The sequence below is a fragment of the Leptinotarsa decemlineata genome, unplaced genomic scaffold (assembly GCF_025532065.1).
Source record: "Leptinotarsa decemlineata unplaced genomic scaffold, Ldec_3_MD MMD2_tig00004307_RagTag_RagTag, whole genome shotgun sequence".
NCBI lineage: Eukaryota > Metazoa > Arthropoda > Insecta > Coleoptera > Chrysomelidae > Leptinotarsa > Leptinotarsa decemlineata.
In genome coordinates this window covers 2,221,093-2,237,958 of record NW_027412606.1, presented here as the reverse complement: position 1 = coordinate 2,237,958, position 16,866 = coordinate 2,221,093, and the positions used below count along the sequence as shown (strand labels likewise).

The 16,866-nt window shown below is 36.7% G+C and overlaps 1 protein-coding gene across 3 annotated transcripts in view; it reads left to right on the top strand.

Annotated features, from left to right (window-relative positions):
- Positions 1 to 16,866, top strand: part of Pde11 (Phosphodiesterase 11) — a 140,235-nt gene that overhangs the window by 82,213 nt on the left and 41,156 nt on the right. For all 3 annotated transcript variants that reach the window (XM_074178756.1, XM_074178755.1, XM_074178754.1), the window contains 2 exons: positions 3,686 to 3,997; positions 16,723 to 16,830. In XM_074178756.1, the coding sequence (XP_074034857.1) occupies positions 3,686 to 3,997; positions 16,723 to 16,830 (420 nt within the window). The remainder of the gene's footprint in view (positions 1 to 3,685; positions 3,998 to 16,722; positions 16,831 to 16,866) is intronic.

Below are 16,866 nucleotides of genomic sequence, written 5' to 3'. Positions count from 1 at the left end.
AATTTAATGACAACTGAATACTGGAAAAATTGTTTTATCTAACAGTAATAAAATAACACTAAAAATGAACAGACACTAGTTTAACAATACAGGACGTCATTTGCCAGATTGTATTATCTTTTCTGTTGCAGGAAATAACCCAAAAAATCCTACGACACCTTGCCTGTATAAAATATTGTAGAGATTCAGTTGTACCATTTTCCAGTGACATTCAGTTCTAGTTGTTGATAGATAGATAGATAGATATATAAGATAGATAACGTTATCAACTACGTAAATACAATGTATATTTGTAGCAGGTCTAAAAAGATGTACATTTGTAAGGTCCTGTAGATCTGAACTCCACATGGAATCAATAACATAACTATTTCAGGTGTTACTACGACTACGCGTATCGCTAACAGGTGTGTCCATATACTCACGAATTGAATAAAACACATTTTCCGAAAGAAATCATTTTAATTTTTTTTCAAGCAAATTATATCTAGAATTTTCCAACTGGATGGCAATTTATTGTAGAGAGCAATATCTAGAGAATTATTAGCAGATTTATTTAATCTAAATCTCTGTGGTCTGAGATGTCCAGCACCTCGGGTGTTATACTCATGAAAGTTTGAATTTATACTAAGTTTATTTTTTCTACTATAGATTTCTAGTACTTGGTGGAAAATATAAAGAGCAGGTAGTGTCATGACATTGAATTTCTGATTCACAATGGTCTCTGAAGGCAGCACTAGCAATAATTCAGATGAGAGTGAAAAAAAGCATAGTAGATATTCATTAGTGTGTCAAAACTTATTATATTATTCAGTTTTCTCAGAATAAAAATGGAGCTTGAAAGTTTGGAGCAGAGCCTCTCGATGTGAAACGTCCAATTCAGGAAGGGATCTAGAAAAATTCCTAAAAGTTTTGTAGGTTCATTGCAACGTGTTGCCTGTGACGAAAATGTCATATGATTTGTTTTGCTAGCGTTGAGTTTCAAACTGTTTGTTGCAAACCAACATTCGGCTTTTTTTTCAGTTGCTCCATTTGTTATTGTCTGGTTTATATTTTGATGAAAGATAGTGGTGTCATCCGCGAACAGGTTGAATCAACTAAATGATAAAATAAGTCATTTACGTAAATGATAAATCGAAGGGGCCCCAGCACAGAGCCCTGCGGTACCCCATATTTCATTGTTACTGTTTCTGACGTGATAGCATTGAAGCACACTGACTGTCTTCTATCTTTAAGGTACGAGTCAAAGAGAGCTAGGGTTATACCTCATACGCCGTATGGATTCAGTTTTTCGAGTAGCAAATCATGATTTACGCAATCAAATGCTTTTGTTAAGTCAAATAGAGTCTTCAAATCCTTCTACTATGTTTTCAACTGCTTTGGCTACAGCTTTTATAGTGGAGGTGTTCTTCCGAAATCCAAACTGATTTTCATGAAGCAATTCGGATTTCTAAAAGTAGGTACATGGATAAACGAATTTTCAAAATTTTCTGGAATATTTTTCCTAAAAAAGGAATGAGAGAAATAGGTCTGAAATTATCTGGAAGATCAAAATCACCAGTTTTATGTATTGGGATAACTTTAACTATGTTTGAAAATTTCTGGAAAAACACCTGCTCTAATACAGTTATTAAATAGATTTGTCAATTTGACCACTATCAAATCTATGGTATTTTTTAATATTTTTAAAACTGTTATGGAATATTTCTAATGATCGTTGTTGAAAAATGTAGTCATTTTGTCAAGTGAATTGAGCCCGAAGATAAAAAATCCCCTTCCGCGTCATGAATAGGTAGAGTTAGTCTTCCATCACTCATTTTACCACATCCGCCTTCAATCCGATAGCAATCCCGTTTCAAAAATATTTCCAACTTACGTCACAGAAACGAATCTCATCAGTGCGACTCTGGACACATTCAGAAACTCATCATAAACTAATTCAGCCTCATCATGCAAGAGACCACGCAAAAATCTTCCCACGGCTCACAGATACATCACTACCACCTGCGAAACGGAAGTCGCTTTAATGGGGGGTGGAAAAGAAACGATTTTTTTGTCTTTCCTGAAATATTCCGCCAGTGAAAGCCTCAGAATCTCGCTAGTTGAATAACGAGTGGCAGAATTAATGTAACTATTTAAAATAGTATTAATGGAACCAGTTAGGAAAACTTAGAATATTGAAATTGATGCTACACTTTGAAACACTTGAAAAAATTTTGAACCGTCTAGAGATTGTATCTTTTCGAATAACCTCTCAGAAGTAGTTGTTTAAAAAATTTCACTATCCATATCTGTAGAGTACGGTGCGTGCGTGTAGACCTACAGTACTTAGGCCACATATGACCCGTTGTACATCCTCCCGAGGAGTTGTCCTCCTTGGTCATCGTCCATCCTGTCCTTTCCAGGAAAGTGGACAGGTCTCTGGGAAACACACTCTCTTTGGCAACCTTGAGGTGTCTCACGGTGGCCTTCGCGAAGGTTTTGGAAGGTACAGGGACATTACTGTCGCTGCGCGGCTTCTTCAACCTTTTTGGGGATCCCTCCGTGGAGGTGCACAACTGAGGGAGCTTTCCTGCAGGGGCCGCCGGTTCCTTGCGGAGCTCTTGGCGCCTGCCGCAGGATGTGCCCTTGCTGTTGGAGGTGAAGTGGGGGAGGAGGAGGGTGCACTTATAGTTGCTGCCACTTCTGTCTTCTTCACTCTCTTTCTCCTTTTGGCATAGGCACCGCAAATGCGCTTACGCCTTGGACTTTGTATTACATTCCAAGCGGTAGATTGAGGTGGGCATTTCTGTTCATCCCCAGCCACCGCCTTAGATTGAAGTGAGCACGTCTGTACAGCCTCGGGATTGGTTTTTGTTGTTTCTGTTTCTGTGTTTGTTCCATTCATGTGTGTTCCCACGAGTAGCACGGGAATAGTTGGTCACCTCTAGCAGAGCCCCGCATTACCAGAGGTAGGCTGATTACAATGAGGTTCCGCCCAGTTCCCCAAGGGGATCGTTCGTGATCACATATCATTCGGCCATTCAGCTGTCGCCTGACCTTGCTTGGGTAGGCTGGTTCACGGTAGGGAGTTTTAGTTCCCCTCACCCTACTTATTTCTGCCACTGACCAGGAGTCCGGCGACCCCGTCCGTAAGGCGACATTGGCTTCCCGGACAGGGCCTCCAGTCCCCTGGCCGTTCCCCTATCTACCACCTGGGGACGCCCCCGATAGGTAGCCCAACCCACGGGAAAATATCACTATATTAGAAGAAAGAAAGACCCGATGCCTTGTTGATATTAAGCTGTTTCAAAATTCGCCTGACTAGACGTTGTTTAAAAGTAATTTCCAGCATTGTGAATTCCACTGTGGAAATAGAATGTGCTTAGACCAAAAAATCGACTGAGGAATGGGACGATATTGTTCAGCTAGTAGATTTGACTTTTCTATGGCTGTTTTTGCAATTGAATCATCCGCTTGTATAAGTGGTGGTATTGTAGATTTTGTAAAGTTTTGATTAATAGCTTTAGCTTCCGATCAGAAGGATCTAGACCCTTTGGAATTGTACACCAGTTTATCCCTAATTCTCTAATTGCGAAGTTCTTTGCTTCTATATCTATTGACAGAATTGTCCATAATTTGAGCAGAATGAAAAATCAACAGGGTTGTGAGTACATGTAACTACATATTTTTCAAACTTTCATTTCAGGTGAAGGACATCTGTAACGAGCTCGAAGTTCGGTGTTTGTGTCACAAAATTCTCCAGAATGTTTGTATGCTCCTCCATGCCGACCGTGGCTCCCTCTTTCTAGTCCAAGGCGATAAAAACAGTGGATGTCCTCACAGTCCCGGAAGTGGAAACAGAGATCGGTGTTTAGTATCCAAGCTGTTCGATGTCTGTTCCAAGAGTACCCTCATGGAGATGGAAAAAAAAGAAGAGATCAAAATACCACTAGGAACGGGCATAGTTGGCTACGTGGCTGAGAGTGGGGAGCCCGTTAATATACCCGACGCCTACCAGGTGAGTGATTAAATGATTATATAAAAGAAATCTTTTATCCCTTCTTCTCACACAAAAAATATGTAATCAATTTTTCAGAGTGACAAATATTATAGGTACTTGGTTTTGACATAACACTCTCTTTGTATTCACCATCAACTGTCGTAGGGGTTAGAGGTGTTGTAATTTTTTTCTTCTACTTAATTCTAATAATTTTACTTAATTCTAATAATTCTACTTAATTCTAATAATTCTACTCAATTCTATTACGGAGAAACCCTCACCATTGATTTAATTAAATTGCATTGCAGTTGGTTTTCATATGAAATGTGTAAAAACGTTTGGTTTATTTTGATAGCCCAACTTCATATGACCATATGTTCCAAAAATCTTTTTTTCAACTAAAATTATGAAATAGAACATGTTTTAATGAATTTGTTACACCTGTATGAACTTGATATTACTTACGCATTGGAAATCACTCGTATGCATGCGAAGCGCTCTTCATTCACAACGGTTCCGGTTAGTGAAACCCTGGGATGTGGGGGTTGAGCTAACCGGCCATCGGATGCCTGCTTCCACGTAGCCCCGCTGGATACGGGAATGACAGAATCACTTGTGGTTCTGTTATTCCCTCACTGAATGGCATCCCAACGACGGCTCAATCCTAAGGTATGTGTATCCGTGCCAAGAGGATGAATGACACTGAGCCATCAGCTGTCTCTACGGAACCTTCGAGATACCGGGCGCCCTCTCGTCATAGCATCGCCTTGTCACGGTAATGCGTGGCTCTGCCGTGATTGACCTTCTGCTACTCGTGGGACTTTTATGGACAGAGTAAACTTGAAAATTCTTTCTTATGCTGAGTCTACAGAGGAGATGGTGGATATCAAGCTTACGACTCCAACTGACCTCCCTGTAAATTCAGATCTGGAGCGAGAGCTTCTCAACTCTCCAACACCTGATCCAAAAACTGAACCTTAAAAAAACGTTTAGTGGTGCAGCCAGGAAATGACTGAGTTGTCTCCTCAAAAGCGGGGTACCTTATGAAACCACTTTGCACCAAATTCTTGAGCGGCGTACGCAGAATCTGTCTCAAGTGGAGGAACAAACCCCCATAAGCAGGTTAGCAAACGTTTGCGCTCAAGTAATGATTTACCAAAACCAGAGGCGAAAAAAACCTGCACCGCTAAGTCTGAGGCATCGTCAGGTGTAGCTGATGTGCAAAAACCCTCATATGGGAAAGTTGTCACGGGTATCAAGGTGGGAATCTTGCACCTTGACTATCCGACTGCCTCATTAATGATGAAACAGCAGACCCACTCACTTTGGACCTAACATAACCTAGTGAAACCTCATTAGCGGGTTCATCCCTCCAGACATCATTACCTTATATGAACATTGCTTGAATTCAACATACTTTCATTGCGAGTGAAAATTGTATGAGCAAAAAGAAGGAGTTGCAATGGGAAGTCCACCGAGTCCAGTAGTTACCAACTTCTACATGGAACAATTCGAACGACGAGCTCTAGAACATTCGCCGGTTCGCCCTCCCGTTGTCCCCGATATGTTGATATTTTCGTGGTTTGTAGTCACGGGGAAGAAGAATGGGCAAAATTTCTGGGATATTTGAATTCTTGGAACCCGAAAACTCAGGAGAAATGAAAAAAAAACGGAAAGGGAGAATCGCTTTTCTGGATGTACGGCAACGTGACAGACGGGGACATGAAGTATACAGAAAACCAACTCATACGGACCGATATTTGAACAAGCAATCCATTCATCATGCGCATCAGAAAAGAGGAGTTGTTAAGAATGCGGTAGAGGGGGCAAGACGTATCAACGAACCGGAAGGGCTACATATGTGTCATCTGAAAAATGCGTTTCTGGGTAAAGGATATAACGAGGCCGAAATAAACCGAGACTTACGACCCATTAAAAACACTACACGGTTACACTGGAGCTAACGGCCAATGGAAGAACTTTCCTGGCCTACATACGCAGAGTGTTGGACCAAATTAGAAGGATCTTCGAATGATTGTGGAGTTGAGGGTGCATTTTTGAACCCAAAGACACGATAGAGAATAGAGAATTGTCTCTCTCAGAAGGCATACATGACATTGTCTTTGAATGTAGGTAAGTTCGTGATAAAACCAGGCTATTCAGAGAGACCATAGAAATACATGAATATGGGCACTTTATAACACAAAAATTGTTTCAATAATTATTGAAGAAGAATCGAACCAGACAGGTATAACAGTAGTCAGCCGTCCAACACTTAGTTCCATCATAAATAGAAACGACCATTTTTGTTTCACGCAGCGCAGCAAAAAAAAGTATAATTCCCTATTTTACAACCCAATTCGAAGTCAGTGAACAAGTTTGAGAGATTGTTAGTACATAATACCATGGATATCAGATGGCAGAAAAATAATCAAGGTCAGAACGAATTAAACTATAGTATAGGATCTTCAGAGTAGTAGGCATGATTGCACCACTCTGGATATATGATTTTTGAAAGGCAGTTTTGTATGGTAATCAAAGTACATGCGAGGATGAGAACGAGAAAAAAACCTGATAACACATTTGTCTATATTGAGGTCCATGCCAGTCACCAGACATCAGTGAGCTATTTGATTAATGTCTTCTTGTAGAAAAGTACATAGACAGTTTCAGATGCAATAACGCGGTAAATTTTAGGATCGTCATGGAAAAGTGAACATTTGATCCTGATACTTCTTTCACAATATCATTCATGAACCGGTTGAGAAGCGATGGTCCACAGTGGCCTCCCTGAGGAACTCCGAAACATTATGACAGTCATTTGTTCGTCACTTTTTTGCTATCGTGTTTTTATTTTGTGAATGATTTGCCACAGAATCTTCTGTTTTGAACTAGAGCCACAGCTCCCATATGATAAGTTATTGTTCACACTTTGTTAGTAAACAAATGATCGAAAATAAAGTAGCTGGTTGAAATTAATCTTGGAGGAAATATATTTTTTCAGGCTGCCTCCCAAAATAGGTTTTTCCTCAAGCTGTGTTTTTCTGAAAGTACTGTTTCTATGTTGACAAAGTACTACTTTTATTTCTGAAGTTTATAATGAAAGTTTCATCTCATTTTCGTTAGAGATACTAAATGATACGTACAACTTGTTTGAAGCAGGTATTACTAAAGATAACGAAAATTATTAGTTTCAAATCTTAGATATCGTTAACAGTACGTCGTGTTTGGTCAAAAAAAGGTCAAGTCACATTCACCAACTAGTGATCCTCAGGGTCAACAACCTCCATAATCTCCACTATTTATCAGGAACATTAACATTATTCATCAACATTATTTATCAACATTTTTAACATTAACATTATTTATCAACTATCTCTAGAAGGTAATCACAAATTATTATTTTATTTACGGTTCTCATTTCGTGGTACCATCACTGTTAATTGCTTTTATTTTTGTATGTTTGCGTGTATTATGGAGTGGTGCTTGTTGGTTGAGTTAGAGTAGCTTTGAGCTAGACTTCGCCAAGGAGTACCAGAATCTCCTGTAAACTATTTTCATTTTCAAATATATCTTTGTATTGTTTTTCTTCGTATTATCAATAAAGCCAATTTATTATTATTATTATTATTATTATTATTATTATTAACAATAAAGTTACAATATCCTTGGGAATAGACTGACAGGATCTCAATATCAGATCTCCAATATTTGGTTTTCATTTTCCCGGTAACAAACGAACGTATATATTTCGAGTTAACGTTTACTAAAAATTCTCAGTTCAGGGGAATCAGTCGATTTTGTGATATTTTAGAGGAGTGCATGTACTAGGAATTCCCATTGTTTGTTCATAATTACCTCAAACGAAGTTTTCAAGAAATACCTGTTGAAAAATTCCCCTCAGTATACCGTCTCACTTCATGAAATATCGCGTACATGCCCTTCAACAAAATACGCAGAAATTGTCATAGAAGAAAGTAATGAATAGCTCTAATATTTAAAATATGAAAATAAATATTCACGATGCGTTATATCGATATGTGAATGCTGACACAAAGCACATTAAGACATCTTTTAAGGCAACAATAGATTTCTTGGTATATTCATAGTACGTAGAAAAGATTGTTTATGTGCGCAGTGTTCCATTTATCAATAAACATATGCATACGAGGTCGCTGAAATAATTTCTCTTGGCTGGATTGCAAAAGAAATTTGCAATGGTTTTTGTCAACGAACGCACTAACCTAGATTTCGCAAGGATCATTTGTGTCATTCTTTTTGGTTATGAACGCGAATATGAACCATTGTTAGAATGGGTTTCAGCGTGTTTTGAAGCAGCTCCGCCTGTGAATCTAAGGCTGGGGGCACGAAAATCGTGACGGCCAAGCGATGAAGGCGCGGCTCGGCGATGGGGAGAAGTATCTTGGGAGGGCTCAAAACTTCGGTCAGTAAGTCGTGCTGGAGTAGAGTGTGAGCGTCATCGTTTACGTCGAAGATAATTTTTGGAGCCAAGTCTACTAATGAGAACGGAGAGATGATGTCCATGCAATAAATAAAGGAAGAAGTAATTTTGGCGAATTTTCAACCTTTCATTACGAGCTATGGCGAACTTTTTTACTGTCCCATAGAGCAGGTTTTGACAAAATACACGAGATAAAATCTTCGCTGTCAATTTCCATTGGTATTGGTACAATATTTTTCTTTACAACACTACTGTAATTCTGCCATGGCTCTGGAACGCATGAAAGCAAGAAGAACAAAGAATAAAAGAGTAGCGAGAATACAGAGAATGATTGAAAAGAGGAATGCGAGGAGCCATGAGGACAGCAATTTCGGCAACAAGAAAGCCCACAAAGAGGCTACGGAAGGCATGGGTAAGCTAAACCTCACATGGGACATAGTGAGAATGGGTAGTATTAACGAAGAGAGAAAGATAATTGAAGAACGAATCAAGGCAGAGTGGCAGAGAGAATGGGACATGGGGGAGACTGGGAAGGTGTTCTACATATTCTGTAGAAGAGTCGGGCAGGAATCACTAAATCTGTCACGCAAGGTCATCCAGCTGCTTACGGTATATGGTAACTTACCGGGATATCTTACCAGGTTCAATCTGGGTCCGGAGTTATGTTTCTGCGGCTATACTGCCTGAAACGACAGAACATGTGATAAAAAGATGCATGGATGGAGATAGGACTGGATGGCGTGAATGGAAGGAACAAAAGTAGCGGGAAAATGGAGAGATGGCACTGAGAGGAGACAACGGATGGAATAGCGAATGGATAAGGTTCGTGAATGAATGGACAAGGAATGTGGTGAGGGTAAAGGGCAGGTTTTCAGCTTGGCGCCATAGAACTTAGGGATGGACAGTGATCTCCCCAATCATAGTGAATAAAAAAATTGTAGCCAATGTGGCATCTGATTGTAAACACATGTATTTGTAATTTCGCAAGAGTCTGAGTATTACACATCAGAATGAAAGAGTCATTCAGCTCTAAATAGTTATAGAGTTAATCGTTAAAGTTTATGTTTGCTTTATATTGATTTCATAATGTATTGGAATCAGGATTAGAGGTTATTTATTGTAATTTTTTGAAAATAAAATAAAATGGCCTTCTGCCCCCGATGATTTACTTTCTCGTATGGTCGACGTCAAGCGTCGGCGGCACGTAGAGGGGGGTGAGTTCTGAGAAGTTGGGGTTCCCTTGACAGTAGTATCGATAGATAGAGGGAAGATTCTTGATTGTAAGGCTTTCAGCCATGGCAATAGAGAGCGATGGCACTTTTTATGTCCCAAAGAGCAGGTTTTGACAAAATAGATGAGAAAAAATCTTCAATTTCTATTAGTATTGGTACTATAATTTTTTTTACAACACTATAATCTAATCACCTAATCACACTAGTGGAACTGCTCGTTTCATGCGCGTAACCTATACTGTAGATGTTGTTGTATCCATCGCCGCCGTTCCATCGTGGCGTCGCCCCGCCATCGCTTGGCCGTCGCGATATTCATGCCCGCAGCATAACTCTTTTCCTAGGGAGAAAGAGCTAGAGAGAGAGAGAGAGAGAGAGAGACGTAGCGTTTACTACTGTTGATAGAATACTTTTTCGAATCGACCACACTGAATTCTTTCGACCGACCTTGTAGGTATTACCGGTTTGGAACAGCTAAAAACAACGGCTTTCATATGGGTCTGGTCTGAAAAATATTGAAAAATTGTTCTTTAGAGGAAAAATCTGAATGAGTTTTTGACAAGTATAAAAAAATGTTACGGTTATCTAATTTTTTCGCAGGAAATGATGAAACTTCATCCAAAACCGTAAATATGGCAAGTGAAAGTGAGGAAGTTTGTTCATACGAAAAAAATATTTTACTGAGGCAATATTTATTAACAGTGTCGATATCAACGCCTGCTATAGAAGACATACTCCTATTAAGGTTATTTTGGTGAAACACACTTGTTAAGTCTAGGATAAATAAATATTTTTATCAGCAGTCTGTTCCAATCGCTGCCAAAAATTTAGACGCAATTTTTCTCGTGACTAATGAATATTACAAATTTAGATAGCATGATTGGGAAAATTAAAAGTGCGTCAAAAAAATTCGTCGCCGTGTTTATGTTTTCACAAATATAATCTGACAAATGAGTACAATATAAATAACTGAAAATAAATACTTCCTATTTCCCTCATGGTATATATATTGGAAGTATTTGACATATTCACGACAAAATCATTCACAGTTCCTACTTTTTTCTTAAATTCTAATCAGCATGGCGGGATAAAAATAACTTTATTGGCTGAATGCAAAAAGTTGTGGAAAATTTTGGAAAAGACATTTCACAGAAATGGTTTTGAAGCAATGCAGTACAGTGTGAAGTTTTCATTGTGAAGAATAAGTGGGTATAAGAAATTGGGAACTGTTTAAAGGTTCAAAGAAATTGTTGAGTAGATATACAGCACAACATTGGATAGAAAAAGACTGTAGAACGATTCCGGAATCAAATACTCATGTGATAATAATAATAATGGTAATAATAAAACTGCTATTTTCAGCTCATTGTGCCTGCTCATGGCACATGATTCTCGGTCCCAATGATCACTTACCCCACGGTGTGGGGAGTAGTCGTTGGTTGATAATGCTGGCGCGCACTCCTAAATGTATCAGGGCTTCGGAAGATAAGGCCCGACCAGCGCAAGTTCAGATTCAAATAATAATGATAATAATATTGATATTATCCAAAAAACATCAGGGACAGTCACTATGCAATATATGTATATATTTTTTATCGACCTTTTTTGGGTATTTGTTACCTTCCACAATCTGAAAAATATAAAAATTATAATGGAGAACTTTATACAATTGTAGAAGGGCAAACTTTTCAGTTTACCCCGATATGTTACTGCGTAGAATTCAAAGTATTTTTCACAAAAAAAAATTCTATTTATCAGTAACTTGTCGTATTTAACAATGTTGCTTATCAAAAAAATTGTTAAGAAATAATACAAACTTATCTTAACGTTTCGGAGACCAAAATCTACCTTCGTCTTCAGAAGTGGACAAAAAAATTCTAATATATTGGCAGTTATCCCTTTTTGATTATTTTTTTCTTTTCTTCTTCGACAGATGTCAAAAAATTTTCGCTGTTAATTAAACAGCGAAATTATATCAACTTTGTTTGGAAATATCAAATAACAGTTTTATTACGCTATAATATTGTGGTTTCATCGACGAATAGAATAAATTTTTCTTCTATATCCCAGTATTGAACCTTGCGGTACGCCATTTTTCATTTCGCCTTCTGATGAGGATGGTGAGGATTTTACAATTTGACTCCTTTTCGTGAGATAATTTTCGAACCATTAATGAGTAAATCTACGAATGCTACAGATGACAAAAACAAAAATTAACAACAAACTAGATTTTTCCATTCACAGATAACCAACCCAGACTGATCATGTCATCCCTTTCAATTCATTTCATCCTATGCAACATAAAATGGCTGCCTTCAATTGCTATGTCAACAGATTGTTGAACATTCCTTTATCACCCTCCAATTTCAATTCAGAATTGAATACAGTAAAACAGATTGTTGTCAACAATGATCAACCATCCATTATTCACAAATTAATCAGTAAATTCAAACACAGGTCAGATAGAAGATTGGCCTTCAACTCTACCACCTTGATTAATTCACCTTCTGTGAAATATTTTTCCTTGCCTTATTTTGATCAAAATATGTGTACTGTTATTTCCAAATTTATAGAAAATACCATACCTGGCACAAAAATTTCCTTTTAATCTTAAAATAGCTTGAGTGACTTTTTTGTAAATTTCAAAGACAAAGTCAACAAACTACACAGAAGTGGAGTCTACAAGCTTGACTGCTCTGATTGTTCGGCATCTTACATTGGTGGAACCTATAGAACCCTTTTTACTCGTATTAATGAACATTTAAAAAACCTGACAAATCTGCTTTTGGCAATCACTTAAAATCTTCACAATCATAACTTCAGTCCCAATGGAAATTCCAAAATATTAAAAATTTCCTTAGATTTGACTTGTTTGAAGAGTTAGAGATTTCCAAAGATCTTTCCAATAATGACCATTGTTTGAATACTCAAGTCAACTTTATCAGAGATTTCCTTCCCCTTCATAAAGGGATTATGAATAATTGATAAAATTTATTACTAATATAATTTATTCTATATAGGCTTCTCCATAACATAATTATTTTAAATCCATAATGGATCACTCCTCAAGTTGGTACCATTATTTCAACATGACGCTTGACACATCCTGCCTCAAGTTGTCCTTCTTCATATAATACTTTGACTGAACCACATGGCCTCAATCCAAAAATATATTTTCTTGCCTATAAGCCTATTTTGTTTTATATAATTAAAATATTACAAATGTGCCATGTACTTATTTTGATACTTCCTGTTGCCTGACAAGTAAGTAATGTCAAACAATTTTCCAAATTTTTTAACCTCAAAAGTTTTTGCAACTTCAATTTTCACTAAATTTCCTTTTCAATTAGATCACTTACTTTCAGTAGGCCTGATGATGACGAAATTCGAAAGCGCTTTGCAAGAATTTTAAAAATTATACACTTTAATACAAAAAACCTCTTCGATTCATAAATTAATGAATGTTTTTCAAGAAAAATTTTTGCAAGAGGCCTCGTATACTCTAAAACAAAATGTCAGTTCAGTGATTAAGTTTTGTATTTTGATTGACACAACTGTAAAGTTATGAAAAGTCCCGTGTGTGAGTATTGACTCATGAATCTGGTCGACTTTGATTCGATGATGTGAGTTATGGGGCATTTTGACTTCTCACCCAACAAGAAACTGTCTCATAACCAACTTAGCGTATTTTTCCGATGGTCTTGTTGGTTTATCTAGTCCCTAAGTCTTGTTTCAAAGTAATTGTGACTACATGTTTCAACAAAATTGTCCAAAAATCTGCAAATATGGCTGCCTTCAACAGAAATAAATCTTCATGTGCTATAAAAACATAACAGAAGTATATTTTGTAGAACTTTGTGACTTTCAAGTCCCAATATTCTAGAAATCAGGACTGCTCTTGTTAGTTTTTCTCCGTAGCAAACGATTCACGTAACAAATTCTAACAATTGGGTCCTCATTGTTATGTCCAGTACTTATTCTATGGATCTGGCTTGAGTACAGGAACGTGTCTGTTCGAGTGAACAATTCATTTAAGTGATTACCTTACTCGAATTTGAGTACCTAACCACCCATTCTTGGATAGTAATAATTGCGCAACTATTTGAAGAATACCCGATCATAAATAATCAACATGGGTGGTCTTGCGATTCATTGAAATAATTATGGTACTCATTCCTTACTGGTCTTCTACGTCCTTCTGCCCGTAAAGGTGTTCTCATCCAACCTCAAATTGAAAACGTGGTAATCATACAAATTACTCAAGAAGTTAATTTATCTAGCAACTGATCGCCACGCGTTCCAAGAGAATCATGTCTGGTAGTAGAGAGATCGAGGCCGGCGTCAAGTCACAAAACCCTAAAGTGTGTCTCTCAGTACAGAAACACTTTTCTACTTCTTGAAAATGGCTTCAAAGTCGAAGCCGGAACGTCGAACAATGCAAAATTTTGGGCGCGGTTCATCCCGAAATTCAGATGTTCCAACCACGGAAACCTATTCTGTTTGTATACTTATCTGGTGACGGTTTGAAGAGTGTATCCATCTTCATTATCAAATCTACAATCAATTTGATATCATCAGTGTCAATAATAATAATATTGAATTGATTTACATCGGAAGACTAAACACCACCACAAATTATAATGTTTTGATTTAAATAGGTTGAATTAAGAAAATGGATAGTCTTTAAAACCTAGATTTTTCGTTAAAGATTGTGCACACCTCCTAGCTATTCCATTACACCCAATCTTCAATCTAACACTAAGTACAGGATGCTTTCCTAAAAAATGGAGAATATAAAAAATTTCGCCAATTTTCAAAGCTGGTGCCATAAACAATATCCAAAACTACCGACCTACACAACCTTTTTATCAAACTTTGCAAAGATTTTTGAGATGTTCTTGTACAACAGAATCTTTCCTGAAGTTAAGAATTTCATTTCAAACAATCAACATGGTTTCTTCAGCAAAATATCAACTATAACTAACTTAATGTGCTTCACACAATCAGTAAGTAATGCACTTAATAATAGCGTACAGATTTCTCGAAGGCGTTTGACAAGTTGGATCATAACATTCCTATCAATAAACTTCACCAATATGGATCCGCTCATACTTAACTCAACGTATCCTATTCGTAGATTATAGGGGTCACAAGTCGTTCCAATTTATTGCAAACAGTGGTGCCCCTCAAGGAAGCAATTTAGCACCTCTTTTATTCTCACTCTTCATTAACGACATAGGAAATAATCTCTTTAGCAATTTCTTATTCTTTGCAGATGATTTGAAAGTTTAGAACCACGTTGAGAAACTTTTACACTCTAGTCAAAACACATGAACCCAAATTGAAAGTTATTCTACCATGTGAGCTTATTACTACTACTGTAATACTGCTAAATTATTTTTTTTTGTAATACACTTGAACTATGTTTTTACTTGTTAGCTCTATATCTGACTTATGGTTTTTTTACAATTACTCTCCTAGCTTGCTGCACACAAGTTTTCCACCTAATTTTTTGCTTAACTCTCCCAAATGTTTACTTTACTTTGGTTTTTGTTTACTCGCTTCAGGTGTTTCTAGTTGATAAATTAGTATTGTATTCATGTATGTATGTATGCATGTATGTATATATGTATGTGTATTGTGTGTATATAGGCAGATATAAAACTGTAACATGCTTGTTGATAATATTAGTATGTCTTGTTATTGGAATTTATTCCTGTTTAGACATTAAACAATTTTTTAAACGTCACCAGATGATACATATTTATTTTTATATGCAGAATTTTATAAATTCACATTACTGATAAAAAAGTTTTTCCTCGAAAATCTTATTTATCAAATGCAGTTTTTTGCCCTTTCTACATTCGTATTTCAATTACTTTCGCATCATACGAAATTTATCATTGGATAATTTACATTAATACCCCAAGTCCGACGCCCATCAATATTATCTTTAACGCAATTAGAAAAAAATGATCGGCCGCCTCTTTTGACGTCGTTTGTCGCATGTCACTATTTTAATACCTCGTTAGCGGTATCCTGAAGGGGCAAAGCGGGTAGAAATATCTCAGTGACTTCAATCCCAGTAATTGGTGCTCTGTATATCGATAATTGCCAAGTTCGTATGAATTCATTTTGAGAAAATTTGTATTACTTGTATTGTTTTAGGTACATTTGTCTTCCATTGTATATCTTGATTTTTTTTTCTTTTCATTATTGTATATTTTGAAGGTTTATTAAAGAAACAGATCTCGCTGACAATCTGCCTGTTCATCCGATGTATTTGCATAACTTGTTTTTTGTATTTATATCCCATTTTCAGATGAATACGTTGATTTATCATTTTTATTATCAATTTTGGAAAAATTATGCATTTTTTTCAAATTATTAAGGCGATGTGATATTTTTCTGTAATTTTCCTAATGAAAAATCTCCAGCGAAAATTGCACTAATCGATAATAATTTGTTTGGTATTATTTCCAAATGTTCATTTCTGAGTATTCCACAAACATTCATTTTTTATGTTTGTTGGATGATTCATATTGTTTTTTCGACTCTTAGATTGTTTCCCACTTCATTATAGTAATACCTCTGTTTCTCCATTGTTATTGTTTAAGTGCTATTAGCAAAAAATATCCCATCGCTGCTCAATCAGAAAGTCATTGATTTCATAGATTTTATACTTCTGAGAAACTTTCAGTATGAACATTTGACATGTTTTCTCTCCCTGTTCCCTCTCTCCTTCCTCTTTTTTCTTTTTTTTTCTCTAGTTTAGTTTTCTTTTCTATAATCAAGCTATAATCAAGATCAACAGTACCCTTCCCGTAGATGTTGTTTCTAGCTTCATTTGTAGTTTTTTTTAGTTTCATAGATTGAATAATTATTGTATATGTGATAAGAAACTACAAATAAATATTATTTATATTATTATTATGTGTAATGAATACCCACTTCAGAAGAAATGATAATTTTTTCCTAAAGTGCGTGAACAGGTTACTCAATTTTATAACCAAGTTAATGGCAAATTTAAAATGGGGTTATATTTTTTTCAGGATGAAAGGTTCAACCATGAGGTCGACAGTAGGACAGGTTACAGGACGAAGTCTCTTCTGTGCATGCCCATCAAAGATACCAACGGTGACGTCATTGGAGTTGCCCAAGTAAGTAAAGTTCCGGCATTAGAAATGAAACTGACT